This window comes from Xiphophorus hellerii, chromosome 21, assembly GCF_003331165.1.
Source record: "Xiphophorus hellerii strain 12219 chromosome 21, Xiphophorus_hellerii-4.1, whole genome shotgun sequence".
In the NCBI taxonomy this organism is placed as follows: Eukaryota; Metazoa; Chordata; class Actinopteri; order Cyprinodontiformes; family Poeciliidae; genus Xiphophorus; species Xiphophorus hellerii.
Window position 1 is genome coordinate 18,983,070 of NC_045692.1, and position 20,712 is coordinate 19,003,781.

Genomic DNA, 20,712 nt, shown 5'->3' on the forward strand with positions numbered 1-20,712 from the left:
TTCCTTTTGCTAAAAGGAAATCAGGTTTTGTAGTTATATTTTCAAATCCTTTTCTGTCAAATTTCTCTGCAAGCGAGAATATTTTAAAAGAATGAAAGAGGAACAAATTGTAGTGTCAAGCACTGCCTTCACTCAGATACCAGCATTTAACAGTCATGTTTATAGAAAAAACAGAATTGAACAAAATACAAACTAAATATAAAAATATTGTATCCGTTTTCCTTGCTAGCATACATAACGAGACCAAAAAGCAAATACAACATATGGAACAGAATATTATCTGCAAGCTCGAGGTAGGAAAATGAAAAATGCACAAGAACCAGGCAGATGGTAAAGCCTGGAAGCCCTGAGTGTGCATCGTTTTATTTTTGCTTCAGAAAAATAATGAAGCATTTTAGCTACCTTTAAACAGCAGCTAATTTAATTTAATTACACAAAAGACCTTAAAAATAATGGACACCTTTCTCAGTTCCAAAATTTGTAGCATACTAGACACGTATATGAATAAACCCCAAACCAGCAGATGGCAGTAATGCAATTAAAGTTTGTTTCCCAGGTGAGAAGAAGATACACTGAACAATGACAAATTTATTATCTCTTCAAACAGTAAGAATAGATGAGACAGCCTTGACTTGGCTTGTTTTATGTTTTTTAAAATCATTTTGATAATCTTCTCTCTTGACCAAGACAATAGTTTTGTTGCAACAATGCAACATGTTTTCATATCACCTCAGCACTTCCAGCCACCGATATCACCACAGCATACAACATATTGATTCAACATGTCAGCTACAACTGCCCACAACATACCAGATAGAGAGATAGAGAGGTTCACTGAGATTGAAGGGGGTATTACTCAAGATGTAACTTTCAGCTGCTGTATATATAAAACATGACTTAAACATGATCTCTGTCTCTTTAAGAAACTCCTGCTCTTTCCCCACACTGCCTTTAGCACGTCATCACAACAAGGCTTCTCATTATCAGCTGATTATAGTAACTTCTCCCAATAACAACCATTCTTAAGAGTGTTGGACTGAGAAGTAGATCATATAAAAAGCTCAGACGATGCCCAGTTCGACCTGGTGTTTTCTAATTGCTGCTGCTGCTAGTCTGATGGAGCAGACGGGGGAAGGCGAGAGGGAGAGGTGCTCTGTACGGAGGAAGCTCGGTTATACCCAAGGAGGAGATGTGTGGAAATAGGTGGATTTCAGCTATTTGTAGGGGTAAGGAGACCACAACACAAAACAGATATGAGATCTTTTCAACCATTAGTAATTTTGTTTCTTTGATATGAAACGGCAAATACTGAATGATTTCTTTCAGCTAAAAAAATGTTTTTGTGTTTCTTTCTACATCTCCCTCAATTAGTACATGCCATTACAGCATTTCATAACTGCTTTGGCAACCATCAACCTAAAGGGATTTTATGGATTCAACCATGAGGAAATGTGATTATGTGACTTTAATAAATATCCAACACAGCAGGAGGTCGCTAAGACCTTCTTTAGTTCTGTCAGGAATACTATTAGAATGTATTTCATAAGTCACCTGGGCGTCATAACCAAAATAAATGGAAGCAGGAGATGATACAAAGTTTTCAGAAAATAATATATTATACAACTATAGGTGATAAAAGGCCAGTTTTGTAACTAACTTCATATGTATTGAAAATACAATGGAAGATCTTAGGCAGGAACTACCTGCCACATCTTCTTAATCACATCCAGACTTTCACTAGGCCACTAAAAAAACCTTCTGTTGTTTCAGCAAATCAGAGGAGGAGTAATAGGTGTGTCTGTCATTGTCTTATCATAGATAATCATTTAACAAAAATGGGAAATATTAGTTATTTGTATAGAAGGCCATGTTGAGTGGGATCCTTTTTTTAAATAAATAAATTCATAATTTGAAAACTGTATTTTGTATGTACTTGTCAGATACAAAAAGATGTAGCAGAAAAAAAGAGGAGATATCTGAAAGTGGAGGAAATGCTTTTTGAGTAATATTGGGTTTCTACTTTAAAAATAAAAATGGAAAAATTCATCAAGTCTAGAAATTACAAATTTTTACTTTATTCCACCACCTGTGAATAAACTTTTGTACATCACTGCACATCATTTTAATACTCTTTTAATAATGTTTTAATATTCCTAGAAATGTTTTAATAGCACATTTAATACTTGAGTTGAAGACCCACATAACAGAAACAAGAAATAGGAGCATAAAATCTGTATTTGTAACCTTCTTCCAATATTAAAGCTGCCCACTCCGACCTTTATGCTGAATAGAACAGCCAAGAGAAAAACAAACAGCTGGAACAAGGCTTTATGTTTCTGACACTGAGGTCATCCAGCTCTTACCCAGAAGTGTAATGATGCAGCCCAGAATAGCCAGAAGGGCGCCAGTGCTAAGGCCAGTTGCCGTGTAGGCCACGGCTCCACAAGACAGGGCCACGCCATCCGAGTCACAGTCACATACGCGCACCGAAAGCGTGTTTGTGCTGCTGAGGGTGGGTTTTCCGTTGTCTGTAATCAACACGGGCAGTCGATACACGGCCTGCTCCCGTCTCCTGAAGCCACCTCGTTTCGTCAGTATGGAGGCAGTGTTGTCTGCAAAAGAGAGAAAAACACAAGTTTAATGGTGCATCCATCCAATGTAGATATTAACAGCAGGTAGCGTTACACCTTCTTTTGTTTTGTTCATGAATTTTGAAATGACTTCTCCAGTCATTAACACAGTTTATTATATGACACACAGTGGTGCCTTCTTGTGGTCTTGACCACCTGTTGGCTAATAACAGCTTTGGTTTCATAGTAAAATTTTATGTCAAATCTCAGTATGAAAGAGAGCGTCAGGAAAACAAAGAGAGATTATAGCAGCTAAAGGGAAGGAAAAGCATTTCATGACGGCTGTATCAATAGAATGAAATTCACTCTCAAACTGAGCTGCCATGATTGAAATGTAGATTTCACCATAAAAGACTGTTCCTTTGTCTTCGTTTGCTTTCAGATGTCTGAGAAAAAAGAAGTGAAATTTATTACAAAGAGGGCCTCTATTGTAAAGAAAACACGATCACCTAGGAATAAAAAGAACAGCTGGCTTACATAAGAGATGTTAAAAAAAATCCCTTGAAATATGAGGTAGACATATTCTCTTGAGTAAAAACAAAGTGCACATATCAGTAAAAAAGATTAAATTATATGGATGATATGGTAAAAATTTCCTTAAAGTTGCAGCAGGTAGCATTTATAAAAATGTGTTCTTTACATACTTGTTAAATTTGTCATTATGACATGACAGTAGAACGTGAGATAGATAATGTGTGAAAATCCAAGCTCCTCTGCCTCCTCCCTGTGGCCCTACTGCCATCTGCAGAAAAACACTGCTCCCAGTCAGAAACCACCAATCAAAGTTAGGAAAAATATCAATCAGGCAATGCGTTTATGCAGTTAATATTGCTTCAAACAGTTGGTTATATCCATGCTGCTGCATGTGTGATTTTTTGGAAAGACTTCAGATACATTCCCACTTTAAGCCATGTAAGCATCAGTAAGATCAGAGTTCAGGAAACATGTTAAGGTTTGGAGTTAAAGATGCAGTGTGTTCCTTGAGTAAAAGCAAAATGAATATTTTGTTTTTATTCAACTAACAGCTCAACTCACAGCTTTAAAATGGTTTTGGTTCACCCTTTGCATCAAAAACAGGTTCAACTCTTCTGTGAAAGCTTTCCACAAGCACCCAGGTGTGGAGTCAAGTCAGAACATGTGGTGGCAACTACAACCTGTCCCCACTGTCAGGAGAATTCAGTTGTCCGTTTTTTTGTACTCAGTTCAGCTGGAAGACTCTGAAAGATTTTAATATCCTAAAAAATACTTCGAATTTAAATGCATAAAATCAATATTTCCTGAAAATTATACATGATATGTATCTACTATGTAAGTATAAAAATTCACATGCAAAAATAATCAGTCAAGGCTCTCCTGGACTGATTGCTACTCCCTCAAAAATGTATTTGCCTCCGTACAGGTACAAAACAAGTCTTCCAATGCAGACTAGATAATTCCTGGTCTGCTACCTGAATTACCTTGAACATACACTTCAGTGTCTAACGTGTTCACACTCATGTGGATTACTCTGGCACAGCATGATGGCTGCTGCACCTTGAGAAAAGGTATGGAGACAACCTCAACTCATCTCCCACACAGGTGAGCGCACCACTCAACACAGGGCATCGCCTCAGAGAGTCTATCAGCCCTGAACATGTTTCTTTTTCTTTTCAAAGCAGCAGCGATTTGTGAAAGCACATAATCATAGAGTCAAGTACAACTCTCTCGAGTCTATACATCTACATAGAAATTAAAATGACGTTTTCCACCCACTTTTATGTGTGGGAGGGTAGCAGATTATGGCGTTATAAAAGCAGTTGCATCTTGTGTCTAAAGGTTAAAGGTACATTGTTTGGTAGACAAAGAATGCTGTCGCAGACTATATGGTGGTACAAATAGAGGCATGTACCATATGATTTTGCTTCATGTCTTAAACAGAAATGTGGTGTAGGTGGTGTATGCTGTGCAGAGTCCCAGTGAGGGATGGGAAGAATCAATTGCATTGGCTGGTTGAATTAAAAAGATGCAAGTAACAACACAAACCCACGCCGACATGTGGAAAATACTCAGAATACACTTTATGGCAGTCAGTGTGTTTTTCTGAAATTTTGGGACAGACCTATGTTTAATTAATCTTTACAATAATGATATATATTCATAATAAAATACTAATAAAAATATTAAGAGATGCTTTAAAATTTTGTGTAGCTGAGACATTTAGCTTGGAGTGCCTTTGTTTCTGGTAAAGAAACTCATCTTTACTTTTTCCTCTATTGTTTCTTACATCTTCCTTTTTATTTAGTTTCTGAATTACATTTAGCACTGAAATGTGATGAATACACACAACACTTGTAAACAACTGTATGAAATGGAAAAAATTGTATTTTCAAAAATAGATCATTTGAATAGCTCATTCAAAATTCAGTTCCTTTCAAAGTGCCATATGTGCTATCACTAATAAAAAAAAATATTTTATGTAGTTAGTTGACAGTAGAACAACTAATAAAGTGACAGAAGTTAGAGCTAAACAAATATAGAAAAAATGTATCAAAAGATTTAGCATTTCACTAATTTAAAGGTAAGCAAAGTAACAACTGCTTAAACTAGAAATGAGAAAATAAAACCCTTAATAACCAAACATTGTTTTGTTTTCTAATCCAAATAAAGAATTTCTACCGACTCCAAAGATTTTTTGGGTGCTTTCAGCATCAAACACTCACAGATTCTCTGTGTATGTGTGCATCTGGCACTCTTATATAAATTCACAATAAAGAGTAAACCACTATCTTTGAACTTCATCAAAGAGTGACACAGAAAGGCAGTTGCACCTTTGTTATCTCGCAGGGTGAAATTCAGGTTGCCAGCGACGGTTCCGTCCAGGGCGAAATTAAAGCGATGTCCGTCCAGAGGTTCGTCCTTGTCCACCGCACTGATGGTCTGAATCACCTGAGGAAGAGAGGAATAAAAAAACAGACATTTCAGATCAGTTAGCTTGGTGATCTTTATCCTATCTCACAGTCCAATCTGCTGTGAACTGAAGCTGTAAACTGCTTAATGGGTTCATGGAGTCAGAGGATGCTCAAACCCTTCCTCAGTACATCACTTAGGAGTGCATTATGGCATAATGTAATGTAAAAGTATTTAACCAAAGAATTTCCTCTCATGTTAGACAGATATAACCTGAGTAAATATGAAAAGCAGTTTCCAAATGAGGGTTTGGCCCCCTGTGAAAACATAATCCCGCCACTTACACATTTTGAAAAATTCCAGCAAAGTGGGTGGAATAAAGGCGGGCGTGGCCAAGTGCAGGGATGTCTGTTGTCAGAACGATAGAGGCTAACTTATAAACTCTGTTGCTATATTTAGCCACTTTCTACACACCGTTAGAAACGTTCTTTTCAGTCATATTGGAGACAACGCCCTGCAGCGCTGCTGCAACCCTGCTCTGTTCTGAGCGAGTGCTGCCATGAGCTCATTCCACTTCCAAACCACTGCAGACTGTCTGACACAGTCACCATCCTGCAGAATACCCGTCGCCAGTAAATCACACATTTGTAAAGCTGAGTAACGCTGTTGATCAATATTTACTGTGGCCACACTCACTATTCCAACTCCTGACTCGCCACCGGGTGGGACTGTGTGTCTGAGCTCAGAGAATAAACTTTAAAATACTTCAGTTAGTGCTCAAACAATGAATGGCTTTGTAGCAAAATACATAAAAAATCTGTTGTCATATCAGTCTGGTTCCAGTCTATTCTGAATCCCCAGAACCAGAGCCAAACATGGAGAAACAGCAATCATGGAGAAACAGTAATTATGCTCCTCTAATCTGGGACAAACGTCTAGAAAACTGCATAAAGTCTGAAACACTGAATTTCTTTAATTGTAGGCTAAAAAACACACCTGTTTGGAGTTGCCTTTGATTGATAATAACTGGAACATTGATCAATATTTTTGATCTATATTTGCTAGACGATTTATTTTTCAAATGCTTTTAAGCAAATTTACCTGAAAATGTCAAAATTTGCAAAGAAAAAGAAAGATACTACCCTAAATAACGTATTTGGTCAAATCCATGTTGATAGCTGTTCCTATCAAGAGTAGCATAAACAATCGTCAGGTTTATGGAAGAGTTACTAGTTCATATAAGGAACAAAGTTGATTTTATTCCTTTAATAAATCATACTATCATGCGAAAACTTTTTATATTTCCTCAGATTATCTTTGATTCCAAAATATAATTATCTAAAACATTTACATATGAAAAAAAGGAAAAAAAAGCCTAAAATGGTAAATATTTTTTTCAAAGTACTGTATATCTGGTCTTCTTCACTATGAAAAGTTTAAACACATCAAGTGACAAATCCTGTTTGAAGGGCCAAGCGACCAAGTGAGTGGATTAGAGAAAACCAACCTAATTCCTATTGATGGAGAAGGTTTGTTTTATAACTATTGGCATGGGATCCGTGTCATTTGTTCCCTGTAGTACAGTAAGTGCTTATTTGGCAAGAGTTTAGCAACCTCTTAGGGGTAAAAATGTTTTCTTTTAGGAAGTGATTTCTCCAAAGCAAATCATTTCAAAGAGATTATTTATCTGGTCCAACTGTTGGCCTTTAGCACATTTAACGTTTTTACAATAACAAAACATTGTTTAAAATAATACCACCCTAGATAATTTAAAAGGATGACATACAAGCATCTCGATCCTATGTGAAAGGAAAAACTGGCTGTCGAGATTAAAATGTTTTCATCAATAGAATATAAAACAGTTTATTGCTGCTGTAAAGTTGAGTATTTTATCATGGCGCTTCATGAGGAGCCACTTATCTTTGGAGGCAGCTGAAAGTGACAAGGAGCTGCAATGTTTGCCTGGTAAACATGGACACTTCAAAGGAATGTTGAAAATGGTGTATGGTGTGACATGTAAATGAGATGCTGTAGAAATTTAGGACTGTTTGAGGAATTTTCTCTCCTTGAACTGCGTGCCAAAAGACCACTAAACAGGGCCAAGATCGATTAACGACTTCGCATCTCAAAACATGAATCAGTACGAAGACAATCATCGGCTTTTCCAGCAATCTAATATAAGATGGTATGACTTCATTTCATTCCAGGATAAAAATGTATTCATTTTCTTATTTGTCTTGGCAAACTGTGAAGCACTTGGTTCCAAGTCAGTCTAAATCTTTGGCAATTACCTATACAGTGTGATTTTGTCCAGTGCTGCTTCTGTTCTGTACCCCTAAGAAAAAACTATTAAATATCTATATGTATTATTAATTTTTCCACTAGTTTTCCTACATTATGGAAAGAAAAAGCCAGAAAACTTTATATTGGATTCACTCAGAATTTGGTTCTCATTCTTGTTTTGATCAAACGTTTCTTATTTTAAAAAAAAAGACAGATTAGGACTCTTGATTAAAACAAAATAATTTTAAACAATCTGTTCATTGGAGTCACAAAACTATCTTACCTGACACACACAACACAAACATGTAGATAAGCACATTTACAATTGTAAATACAAAATAAAAATTAAACATCCATTTAATCCAGTCATACAGACAAATTTAAAGTTATTTACATGCATTCCTATTTATTAATCACAAAAGATTATCTGTATACCTCTGATGTAAAGTGTACTGAATGCTTCTTAGCTTGAATGTCTCATGCTGAAGATGGGAACATGGCAAGGACCAAATTACTACTGATGTGTCTTTACCCATTTTGATTTCTTGCCTTTCATAACAGTTGATTGACTTTTTAAATATTTTTAATCCAAACTGATTCTAAAAGCAGTTTTTGTTTTGGCAAATCCATTTAGTCAATCTTAGAACAAAGCCTTGTCTGTTTTTGCAATTAGCAAGAGAAAGAAACTCCAACTCTCAGTGGGAAAGTTGACAACACACGCAATCCTCTTATTCTAATATCCCGAGCAGCATCGGATCTGTTGGCCTTGAGCACCACATGAAAAATAAATACAATGTCAGCTCAGTCCGTTGCGTGTCGTGACACTAATGCTGTCCAAAATAAATGTGTATGCTGTGCAGCCAGGCATGTTTACTTCATTATTTGGAATGAAAATGACTCACGATAAGAACTGCTTTTGCTCGAGGCGTTGCAAGACAAGAATTCATATCTGTGAGTGAAACAAGTAGACGCTGTTTGTTTTGCCTCTTTTCGTTCCGCTTCTGAACCTCGGACTAAGAGAAGCCTTACTGCCTTTATTATGCAACAGAGCTGACAACTATAAAGATTGGAGGAAGTATTACTGAATAATCCAATTTATCCACACCCAGCAGCATGTGCCATAATTATTATTTTATTCATACAAAACACACTTTCTAGAAATCGAGTTATCTCTTAAAAAATTGAGCAGCCAGCTGAAGAAAAACAGGGAGAAAAAGACCTCAATGAGTACATCCTATACATGAGAGGAACATCACACACCAAGATGCCATATGGACGATTAATGATAGCCACTGGGACGGTCATCAAAGTTGGAGTTACTGTGGCTATGTTCACATAAATTTACATCAAGCCTCCTGAGTCTTTTGTAGCAGATCTAGGAACTCAACCCTGTGACAGCTGACACCCGTGGATGTGATCCAAGAGATTTTTAGAAGCAATTCACACATGATTATCACATCTTCCAGCCCCAAACAGCTTTTTGTCTAACATGAAGACAAAAATAAGGAGAGGGGGACTAGAAGGGTGAGGAAGAGAAAAATGAAAGTCAATGATCCATCAGGACGGAGACATGGATTATCAGTTGTCAGCTGTGATTAAATGCTGCTGGTTACAAGCTGTCAGGTATTAAGTATTCGTGTAGGTGGCAAAAAAAAAACAAAAAAACATGCCAATTATTAAAACTGGCAGCGAGGGAAGAAAAAAAAGAAGTTAAAACACACCGCCTTGCAAAAGTATTTGTACCCCTTAAACCTTTCCAGATTTTGGTAGAACCACAAACTTCAAATGTTTCAAATGTGTACTCCGGGTTAAATTGGTGATGATTTACCATAAATCCGGTCCTTCAAATGCCTCCACAAATAATGTGCACCGTGTTAGCTCAGGAAGCCGGTGGATAGTGAGCGGGGCTCCGGAACAGAAAGCAGATTCTGGACCTGAACACAGGGAACAGAGTCTCTCTGTCCCATCATGATGATGAGCCGGGTCTAGTATCATCTAAGGATGGTTGGTGTATTTGAAGACATCTACGTTGGGAAATTATATTGACAATATATTGTTTACTGCAGTCAGTGCATTAAGTCAACTGTTTTTGACTTAATGCACTGACCAGCGTGACTGTCACATGTCGCACAGAACCCATTTCCAGATTTCTATCATTTGAGATAAATACATATTTTAAAAAGAACAAATGGTCTATTATTTGAATTTTATGTATAATTGCAAATTATTAAAAAAACTAAAATAAAAACGACTCGAAATGACTTGAAATTAAAGGTTCCTGACTTGAGACTTGACTCGACTTTTGCCTGTCTTTACTTGAGACTTGACTCGGACTTGAGGACAGAGACTTGAGACTTACTTGAGACTTGCAACACAGTGACTTGGTCACACCTCTGCTATGTAGATAGCAGAAATGTCAAAAAATTGTTTAATTAATTTTGCCTCCCTCTAGTCACTCTCCCTGCAGATGAAAACAGAATTTATGCTGAAAATAAATTACAGATCATTTCTGTTTTATTAGGTTACATCTGGAAGCAGTAGCTTGCAGAGGATTTTAATTAGGGGCAATAAAGAGAAACGAACACAACTGCACACCACACTTCAGATTGTTAGTTGCAAAAAAATGATTGAAAACGTATTTTTCTTCCACTTCCAACAATCATGCACCATGTTGTGTTGGCTTAGCACATAGCACTTAGCAACAGGGGTGTAAATACTTTTGTGAAGCTCTGTCATTGGTCGCTCAACGGAAAGTTAATAGAAAAGTACAGCCGTCTGTTTTTACAGTTCAGTTCTGCAGAGCTGGGGGAATTTATACAGAGCGGAGATGAGAAAAAGGTTATCATCTGCGGCTCAGGAACATTTGGAATATTTGTATAAACAGACAGAAGTGATGTTTGTGTCGGCGTCAGATCAGCGACAGGCAGAGGCAGCGATCCAGCACCCAAACATGCAACGTATGCGAGCTCGTCCGCGTATCACCAAAGCTGCCATTGATCCTGGAAACATAATAACTCTCAAGCCTCTCACTCTGTTATGGAAATTTCAGATCTGATAGAAAGCTGTTCTTGTGGTTCTTAATGCAGACAATGAATCCTATACACCATGTGAACCCTTTGATGTCCTTTGAATATCGCAGGTGGATTCTGAGCTTATCTCAGGGAAGGTTTCCATTTCTCAACGCTAAGGGGAAAGGGACTGTAAATCATCCCTAAATCAAACACTTTGTAATGTATAATGCCTTTCATTAGCATGGCTCTTGATGGAAGGCGTTCCTGCAAAACCTTTGGTGGGGAATCCTCTAATGGGTTGAGTGGGAGATAGGAAGAGAGAGGCACGGCTTTAGACATAAATTCTCTCCTAGAGACATTAACGGCGGCAGCCGACTGGTGCCTGTCGCAAGGCTCGACCGAAGAGGCCGATGAATCACGGAATTAAAGGTTTCTTGAGTTTATGCTTGGCTTCGTGTCAGATCAAAAAAAATACAGAGGGGAAAGTTATGCAGCTATTTCTCACTTTGGAGCAGGATTCAGAGAATTTGTTTAGAACAGATACCCACTCGCCACTTTGTTTAGAACACCTTGTTAAGACTGGGTTGGACATCCTTTTGGCTTCAAAACTGGCTAATTTCTTAAAGGCCTACGTTTCATCAGGCTTCAAACCTTCCTTTCTTTCCACATTGACTTACAAGCATCATACAGTTGCTGCCAATTTTTTGGTTGCACATTCATTATGCTAATTTTCCCATACACTGCACTCAAATAATCATTTCTCAGTTCTTACAAAGGGCTCCAAATAGGGCAGAGAAAATATTTTCCATATCATTATACCACCACTACCATTGACACAAGGCAAGATGGATCTATGTATTCATATTGATTGCATCTAATTCTGAGCCAACCATTTTAATGTGAAAGCTGAAATGGAGAATCATTGGATGAGGCAATGTTTCTCCAATCATTGCCAACTTTGGCGAGCATGTTTAAAATGTAGCCCCAGTTTCTGATCCTAGCTACTTATTGTTTATTGTCTCTTTCTCTAACCATTCTCCACAGACCCGAGAAATCGCTGTGTGTTAAGCAGTCGCAATAAAGCAATCATATAGCTTTTTAATGAACTGTAGCTTTTAATTTCAGTGGCTTTGATGATCTTTGAAACCTTAAATGTTTATCTTTATTCTAAAGTTAAAGTTTCGGTCTGGCCTTTTTAAAACTTCCCTCTCTGGAGCAGTTTTTCAATTCCTCATGCGTCCTCCTACCCAGTGATGAAGCCAAGCCTTCATAGGTGAAATCCTCACTGTTCTCTCAACGTTTACTTGCAGTAATTCCACAAAGCGCATCCTGCCAAGTAAAACGTCTCTCTTTTTTATTTTCTCACCAGCATGCAATTCAAACAGTCCCGCTTTAACTCCCCCACCCCTAACCACCCACCCACCTACCCAGTTTACTTACAAATGCCCCTAAGTGTTTAAGTGAACCACGAAGACTACAATCCCCTGCAACTCTGACACAAAGCATCTGTGTTCCTTTGAGTCTGGCGTTTTGAAAATGTGGCCTGTTTAATGACGGAAGTAATGTCGACTAATTTAGCATGGCTGGAGTGGCAAATTGCAATCTTAGTGATAACAAGCTCTTATCGCACATTTTATTTTTCCATTCTCCACACGCAAATAAAAACTATATTTTTGATTTTCCTCCCCTCTCCCTCTCTAAAGTCTGCAGTGCTGTTATGAGCGTCAGACTGTCTGTTAAAGTGTAATTATCCGATTCTGAGCAGGGTGTGACTGGCTCTGCCGGCTAAGAGCATTTCCCTTTAAGCTACCTTAAAACCCCCTTCGCAGATGAGTCACACAATAAGATCAAGCCAGCCACTTCAAAGTTGAACTAAGAGTATAAATAAGCATCACAAGAAATAGGTGGCACTCGTTGCCATGGCGACGTGACAGCTGTCACCAGGGGTTGTGTTGACGAAGGAGGAGGTGGGCATGCTGTTTTCGCACCACCTCGCTCACTCCTCTCGATGCGCCGCTTCCCACGACATCAACGCCCCAAACATCACCCACACATGACGCCCGTAACTCCTCGGACCCACCAGTTAGCAGCACCCACTCACTTTTTGCACCCTAATGCAGGGCACACTCTTAGAGAAAAAATAAATTACACTTGGAATCAATATATGGAGTTCTGTAAATGACATCTGTCAATATCTTCAATTATTTTCCCCTCCGTGAGCTTCTCTCATTTCACACCAACTCAGTCATTTGCTCAGACTCAGCTTGTTACAAGCACACGTCTGTTGACATGATCCCGAGAAGCCAAAGCTGTCGGGGATAAGTCATCTTCTGGTGAGATCTGATATTAAATTTTGCTTCTTCTTTTTATAGAACAGACGCCACGCTTCTGCTCGCTAATGTTTTCCTTGCTCCTTGTGCCGTGGTATATCTGTTTTCATCCTCCAGTGTAACGCAACACCTCTGATAAACTGATAATCTGAATTGGTGACCAGAGGTGTGAAGACATTTTTTCTGTACTGACAGTCCAGGCTTTGCTTTGCTTATTAAGGAATAAGCAGAAAAGGTAGATTTAATCGTAGGAAGAAGGTGGAAAAAGGTATTTGACAATAGTGTTTACAATCTGAAATAAAGGGCCGTATGAGGACTTATCTGGGACCCAACTGCACTACATAAAACATTCTTACAAATTTCCTCATATGTAATTACTGTAAGAGAAAGTTTTCACAGTATTTTTGAAACCAACTGAGCGGAAGTGACAACTTTGTTCCATGGTCGATGTTGTCAAAGAAAACTCCAATAACTGGGAAAGTCATTAGAAGGAATTGAAACTAGAAACGGTCAGAGTTAAATTTTAGTGGATTCAATGTTCTGTTACACTTTCATACCAGTAACCAGCCTATGCCTTGAGACGTGTGCTCAAAGGCCAAAATTTACCCCTGAGGTCAAATTAATTTCCAACCAGAAAGTTTACGATTTATAATGAGAAAAAAAAAAAAAGATACATGCCAAATCAAGATTCAAGTTGGGAGTCTTGCTGAGCAACTCCAACAACATTAATATTGCTTCCAGAAAGAAATAAAAACATGTTAATACAATTAAAAGACTAATTTAAATATTAATGTGCCAGGGGTATAACATGGCATGTATAGCATATTCCTGCAAGTGAACTGGAGTCATGTACATGCATGCAATTTTTACTTCATAAGTAGTATATTCCCTTCAGTTAACACAGATATAAAAAATATATATCTTAAAGTGAAAATAAAAATCTGATTTGCTGTCTCACATTTTTAAACCTTCCCCTATGGGCAGGGACAATCGAGTTTACCTTTTTGATTTTGATGTGGTTATTTAGTTTGTTTCAATGTTTTAATAAAGCTGCATTAGTAATAGAGTAATGTTTTCACTTTCACAGTAAATCTGTATAAAAAGAACAATTTCATGCCAAATTAACAGCGAGTTACAGCTTAAAGAAACATTGTTTTCATGTATCTCTCTCATATGTCTGAGGTTAAATTTAAAATGACAAATATAATCTGAGTTTGACTCAATTGGCTAACTTTATAAATATGTGATCAAAAGAATCAGATGACAGGATAAAACAGGACGTATGTGTACAGAGGACTCTAACCACTCAATCAGAAACAGCTAAAAAAAATGTGACATAACAATTTTGTAAAATGTGAGAAGAAACTTTGTTTGGTTTTTATCTGCAGAAATTTGGCAGTTTGGTACAATGTTTCATATAATCAAGACACAAATCCTCTAATAAACTCCACAAAGAGTTGAGCTGTTAAAAGGGAAACTGAATAAGTCCAGTTTAACCCTCTGCACAACAGTAATTAAAATGTCAAATAGTAACTTTGTGCAATTTTGCTAAGGGACAACTCTAAACACACGCCTATATATAGAACTCTCTTCACATAATTTTTGACTAACCTCCCTTTGGGAAGCTGCTAGCAGACTGGGGACAGCAGAATCCCAGATCCACTCATGTGTGTAATGATTACAATGAAGAGATTGTACAATGTGAATCCGCCCCTCCTCCCCATTGTCCCCATCGCAATCCACAGTGCCTCGGCCCCTTCCACCCCCATCATGATATCAATTTATATTATGGCAGAAGACAGACGCACCAATGAACTGTAACAAGTGGCATCTCAGGAGAGAGCCAGTGCCACGAGACTGCCTTAATTAGGCCTGAAAAATGGCAGGTTATTCACAGCAGAACTGCCTGTTAATCAGAGCCGCAGAGTCAACTCTGGCCCTAACTGGCAAATGTTATTATTTCATCTTTGCTGTGGCTCTAAATAACCCAATGGGCGTGACAACCCGTGGGCAGCTTGCGATATTTATTTTATTTATTTATTTTTTTTCTTAACAAAGCTTTTACAGGTTAGCAAGCCCATTTAGTGCATCCAACATGTTCACACCGACATCCACACATACACTACACAACAGGAGCATTTTCATTAATTAGGAATCACAGAGCTGGTGGAGCGCATATCAGACAGGTAATGAGTCCACCCAGTCTGTTTGGTAACAGGCAGCAGACACCTCGTTGTAATTCAAACTGTGTTTTCACATTCAAATGTCAACCCTTCTCCTTCCCTTTGCTCTGTATGTGTTTTTGGGTGTAAATTTCATCATGAAATTTCCATCCTCCCTGCCTTCATTATGCAGTCAGAAGGTGGGATCCCACCGGTGCACTGCGGTGTTGCCCACCAGAAGGTTGTGTTTGAATGGGATTGAATAGAAATTGTTAAAAGTGAGAGATGAAAACAAAAACAAGCACTTCTAGTCTGCGGCTGTGATTCGTCTTAAAAACAAAAGGATGAAACAGGTTAAAAAACTTGCTTTACAGCTGTAATTGTTGCTGTCTAAAACAGCAACACCCTCCACACTTCATAGGCCACTCGGTAAGGATGTGTGAAAAGCTGCTAAAAAGTACAATCTTATGCTGAATTAAAGAAAAAAAAAGTAAACATTAATTTTAATACATTTATTCAGTGGAACCTTTGCCATTAAAATAAGCCCATATTATTACAGATCCTCCACCATGCCTGTCAATGGCTATAACATACATTTTTATATAATTTCAATCTGTGCTTTATGCCACTCCCACCTGATTTATTTTTTATTAAAAATATCAAGTTTAATCTCATCCAACCAAAGCGCACACAAGGTCCAGTACTTTTAAACAAACTTTTTTGTTCTACTGTCAAATGTTTATCATTTCAAGCAAGTCTTTCTCTCCTGACCCATGACAACAAAACATTTTCACCCACTCAATTTCTAGTCACTGGATATTTTCATTTATGCTTACCGTAAACCGGAGAGATACCTACCTATATATGGAGACTCCAGTAGATCTCAGCAGGTCTGAAATAATCAAACTAGCCTGTCTGCAGCAAAAACCATACCATGTTAAAAGGTCCTTCAAAGCCCATCCCATGTGATTGGATGATGTTCTGTTTATCCTAACAAGAAATAGAACTGATCTGCTTAATAAGTGTCATAACCAATAACTTAAAATTTGTGTTCTTAGGCCCATTTTTCAGATTTAAAAATGACAACCTTTAAGCATGTTTTTATCATACTTATTACACTTACATTTATGTTTAACAAATGTTTTTTTATTGGTCTGATGTAATATACTTATCCTCATAAGTAATATGAAGATAAGATGATGATTTCAATTATGATGGAAAATTATCATAATTAACCAAATTAAGCTTGAAAATATCAGTTTGTTTGTAATTAATATGCATAACATGTTTCAGTTGGTGAATTGAGTTACTGAAATAAATAAAGTTTTCAATAGTAATCCAATATATTTAGTATGTAAATATGGGGACTTTTAACCTGAATTTTTGTTTAAAAACTTATGGAAAAATAGTAAATGTACTGAATATATAAATAAGATTTTTTTCTAAATTGTTCAGTTTTAAATATTAGAGCTAAAGTAGTCACTTGACTTAATTTACAGGATCAATTAATTTAATTTAATTTAATTACACCACACATTTACTCTAAACTGATGTTGATGATTTAATTCAGACAGGTACTTTTTTTGCTCAGATCTACTGTCAGAGGGAAACTCAGGTATCTGCTATGAGCACATCCCAGACATTCAAATGTATTTGTAGACTTCCTTTTCTAATACTTTATTTTTGGATTTTTTATTTTATTTTATTTCTTTTTTTTAGAAAATAAGAAAATTCATTCATCTAGGATCTGGGGATTTGGTAAATTCACATTGTCTTCTGACTCTGTACACTGAAAGCATCAGATCATAAAACTGCCCCAGAGACTTGCATAGCAGACACTAGGCAAGACGGATTTATCAGCTCATCCATTGCCCTTCCTACCATAAGAAGCCATTGCTCTGGAACAGAACAAATCTGGATTCATCAGACCACATGACCTTTTTCCACTGCTCCAAAGTTCAATCTTTACGCTTCATAGCCATTTTGAAGCCACCTTTTCTTCTTCTACCCCACTGATAAATGGTTTTCTTCAGGCTACACAGCTGTTAAGTCCCAATACAACGAGCTCTCTATGAAATGATTTTGTTAGGAGAGGCTCCTATTTGCACGGTTAAACATTATTGTCTGTTTTACAGTTAATTTTCTTCAAAGTGATTTCACCATGTTTATTAAATAATCTTGAAATAACTTTCGGGGTCTGCATCAGAGAATTCAGACCCAATTTCAGTGGTTGCAACATTGTCCTAAGTTATTTAATGTTGTGATGTAGATCATTATTCTGACCTTGTTAGAACTGATTTGAAAAGGTTGTGTTACTCTGCATGGTTGTTAAAGTGAAGTTGTTTTCAAACATGAGCACATTAAATAAAAAAGGAGTTATATTGTGTATTCTATCTATCTAGGGATTGGCTTTGCCAGTTTCTACTAATTTATTTATTGACAAAAAGAAAATCTAACCAATTCTCCAGTCAGTTCTACACTTTTCATTTGTCTTTTTTTCTGTCTTTCTTTCTTTTTTTTACTTTTGGAACATAATAAAATCCAATTAATTTAGAAATTGCTGACAGAACCATGACTTTTGTATAGACATATCCCTACTGATACCTAATCTAGTCCAGATTTTCTTGCATATTAGAATACTTGAAACATTTCTTTCAAGAAAACAGGAGACATTTGTAATTTCTTATGACTTTCAGGCTTTGAAAATTTATATATTATCTAGATACAACATCCAAATCAATTGCGGTTTCACCTAATCACTATTTTATTTGTTGGATATATGTTTACTTAAGCATATTTCAGCTCCAAACTACAGCAATTCTTTGTGCAGAATAATTTTGAACATATCCTGGCAGAATTTGAATGCATCATATCAATTCACAGGGTGGACAAACACAGAGGCTGAAGCTTCTCGTTTTACAGAGGAGCCAGTGGCTACCCCAAGGGGAGGTGGCAGCTCAGCTATCATAGGGGTTAGGTAAGCAATCTGTCGGCTTGAGCTGAGTAATTACAAATCTGCTATACCTTATTCCTCCTGATGATGCTGTCATCTGCAATGGCAGTCCCTATGTCCTGGAGGCTGATACAATTGTTGATTTATCACTTTGCTTAAGTTTCTCTGCTGTAATTTTTGAGGTGAACGTGAAAGAATTGCACTGAGTATCCACTAAATTTCAAAAGTTGAGATTCTGGCGGAATGTATTCGTTTTTGGTAAAAGTCAGTGTTCTGCACATATTATGACTAAACTCTGATATAAATCTTAGTTCAGTTAGTCTATAAAACATCATGGCTTGCAAATAAACTAAAACATCTTGAACTTGCCCATAGTTTGTAATGTTTCAAATGTTACAGCTGCCTATGCAGAACTGATTTATTTACCCTGAATGAAATTAAACTACACACAGGCTATTAATTAGGTGATTTTTTTAAGATAAATTGTTTGTATGGATTCATTTAAGGGTATCTGAATAAAGGGAATTAAATATATTTGCCCAACAAGTATTCCAGAATATTATTTGTAAAAGAAAAAAGAAACAATAATTTCCTTTCCACTTCACAATTTTCTGTTTGCATTTTGCACAAAATCCCAACAATTTGCAGTAAGGTTTGTAATCGTAACCTGACAAAATGTCCTCCAATGCAAGCTTTAATTCTTTTCTATTTTAAGATTCACACTGAGATTTTCATTAAAACAAATGATATGAACACAAAATGACTGAACGCTTGGAGCCTGAAGGCAGTGTGACCTCTTTAAAGTAAAACAATACTGCGGTCAGAAATTATGCCCACAGAACAACAAAAAAGGCACATTCAGAATGAAATATTGTCTTTCATTTTTCCAAATAAACTAATTTACCTTTTTTTACACAGCCACCATGAGCCCAATGATAAAAGAACTACAACATATGAATGCAAATAGCACATTTAAAATGGCCTAATAGCCATTTCTAATAAAAATGCATCATTCTGATCAATTGTACGTATTCAGGCATACACGCTTTCTTTAGCCTTTGCCTCTGACTGTATTTTCCAAATGCCAAGAACTGAAAAATGACAGCCACAAACACACAAGTCATTCAGCAAGAATGGGGCCAAATGTGGAGGGGGGAAATGCAATGCATGGACACAGTTTACTTCCCCCTTTTTCTGTTTTAGAAGCAAAAATTGCATTGCACAATACTAAGATAAACTTTCTGTTCTTGTTCACGACAGGCTTATTATCAAACTATTATAAAGCACCACTCCAGCCTTCCATAAAATGACATTCAAATGTGCAAAAAGACCACAGGCTAACTCTGGAACAGTGGCAAGAAAGTGAATGAGAGAAAGTTCTCTAATGAACAGCAACTCCTACAATTCCTATTAAATCTTGAGGTTGTGTCTCCTACTAATGATGCTGTCCACCTGGCGTAACCCTGAGCTGCAAAACAGATACAGTTTGAGCACAATGCAGTTGTTTAGAGGGAGGGGAGAGTTTTAATGGCTGTGAGGCTCAGCAGGCTGTCTTTGTGTGTCAAACTTCAAGGGAGTTTACAGAGAGAGAGGGAAAGAAAAGAAGAAAGGATACCAGACAGACAACAGAGATGTCTCTGGGTCTTACCTGCCCTGGCATTGAGTTTTCACACAGGAGCGTTTCATAGTCTATTGCAAAGACTGGGGCGTTATCATTTACATCCAACACCGTGATCAGAGTTATGCCTTTCCCAATCTGGTTTGGATCCACTGGGGAAAAAATACAAAGAAAAAGGAAAGAGTCCAGGTTCACATATTTTTGCAAAATCCATTTTTAATTCTGCTTTTACTGGACCTTGATATTCTTGGCTGTATTACTGAGTATTTTTTGTTATTTTCTGATGCTTCATGCTTAATCAAAATAGGCATTCACTAAATGAAACAGTATTTTCCTTGTTGTTTTGATTTGTTTCTTGTCATATTGCTCATCATGAACTATAGAACATCAGGTAAGGCTGAGTATGAAAAACTGCCAGACAGTGGAAGAATTTCTAATGCATATTTGAGAGTATGAACTTCCTAATTATGCTTTAGCATGAAATAATGCAAGGATCTATTGATTTTGTATGAATTTCCATGATTGTGACGTTCCATAAAACTGGAGGAACTGGTTGGCTAGCACACTGACATATGTTTATGTTAGTGTGTTAGCTAAGATTAGCATTCAAAAGAAATGTTAAAATATAGTCTGGTGCTATCACTAGCTAGAATTACTTGGTGTCAACTAACATGCAGGCTTTAGCCAAAATACTACTGCTAGAATATTTGCTAACTTTAGCATTTTAAATTAAATATAGCACATAAACTGCTAGATGTATATAGTATTATTGAATTTTCAATAAGATGCCAGTTATAAACAAGCAAGTTAACATATAAGCTGCTAAAAGCATAGTAGAT

General features: G+C 37.0%; 1 protein-coding gene across 2 annotated transcripts in view; it reads right to left on the reverse strand.

Moving 5' to 3' along the window:
• The window catches only part of LOC116712022 (cadherin-7), a 129,760-nt gene that overhangs the window by 13,057 nt on the left and 95,991 nt on the right, over positions 1-20,712 (reverse strand). For both annotated transcript variants that reach the window (XM_032551687.1, XM_032551688.1), the window contains 3 exons: positions 19,904-20,025; positions 5,438-5,555; positions 2,364-2,612 (listed from right to left, as the gene is read on the reverse strand). In XM_032551687.1, the coding sequence (XP_032407578.1) occupies positions 2,364-2,612; positions 5,438-5,555; positions 19,904-20,025 (489 nt within the window). The remainder of the gene's footprint in view (positions 1-2,363; positions 2,613-5,437; positions 5,556-19,903; positions 20,026-20,712) is intronic.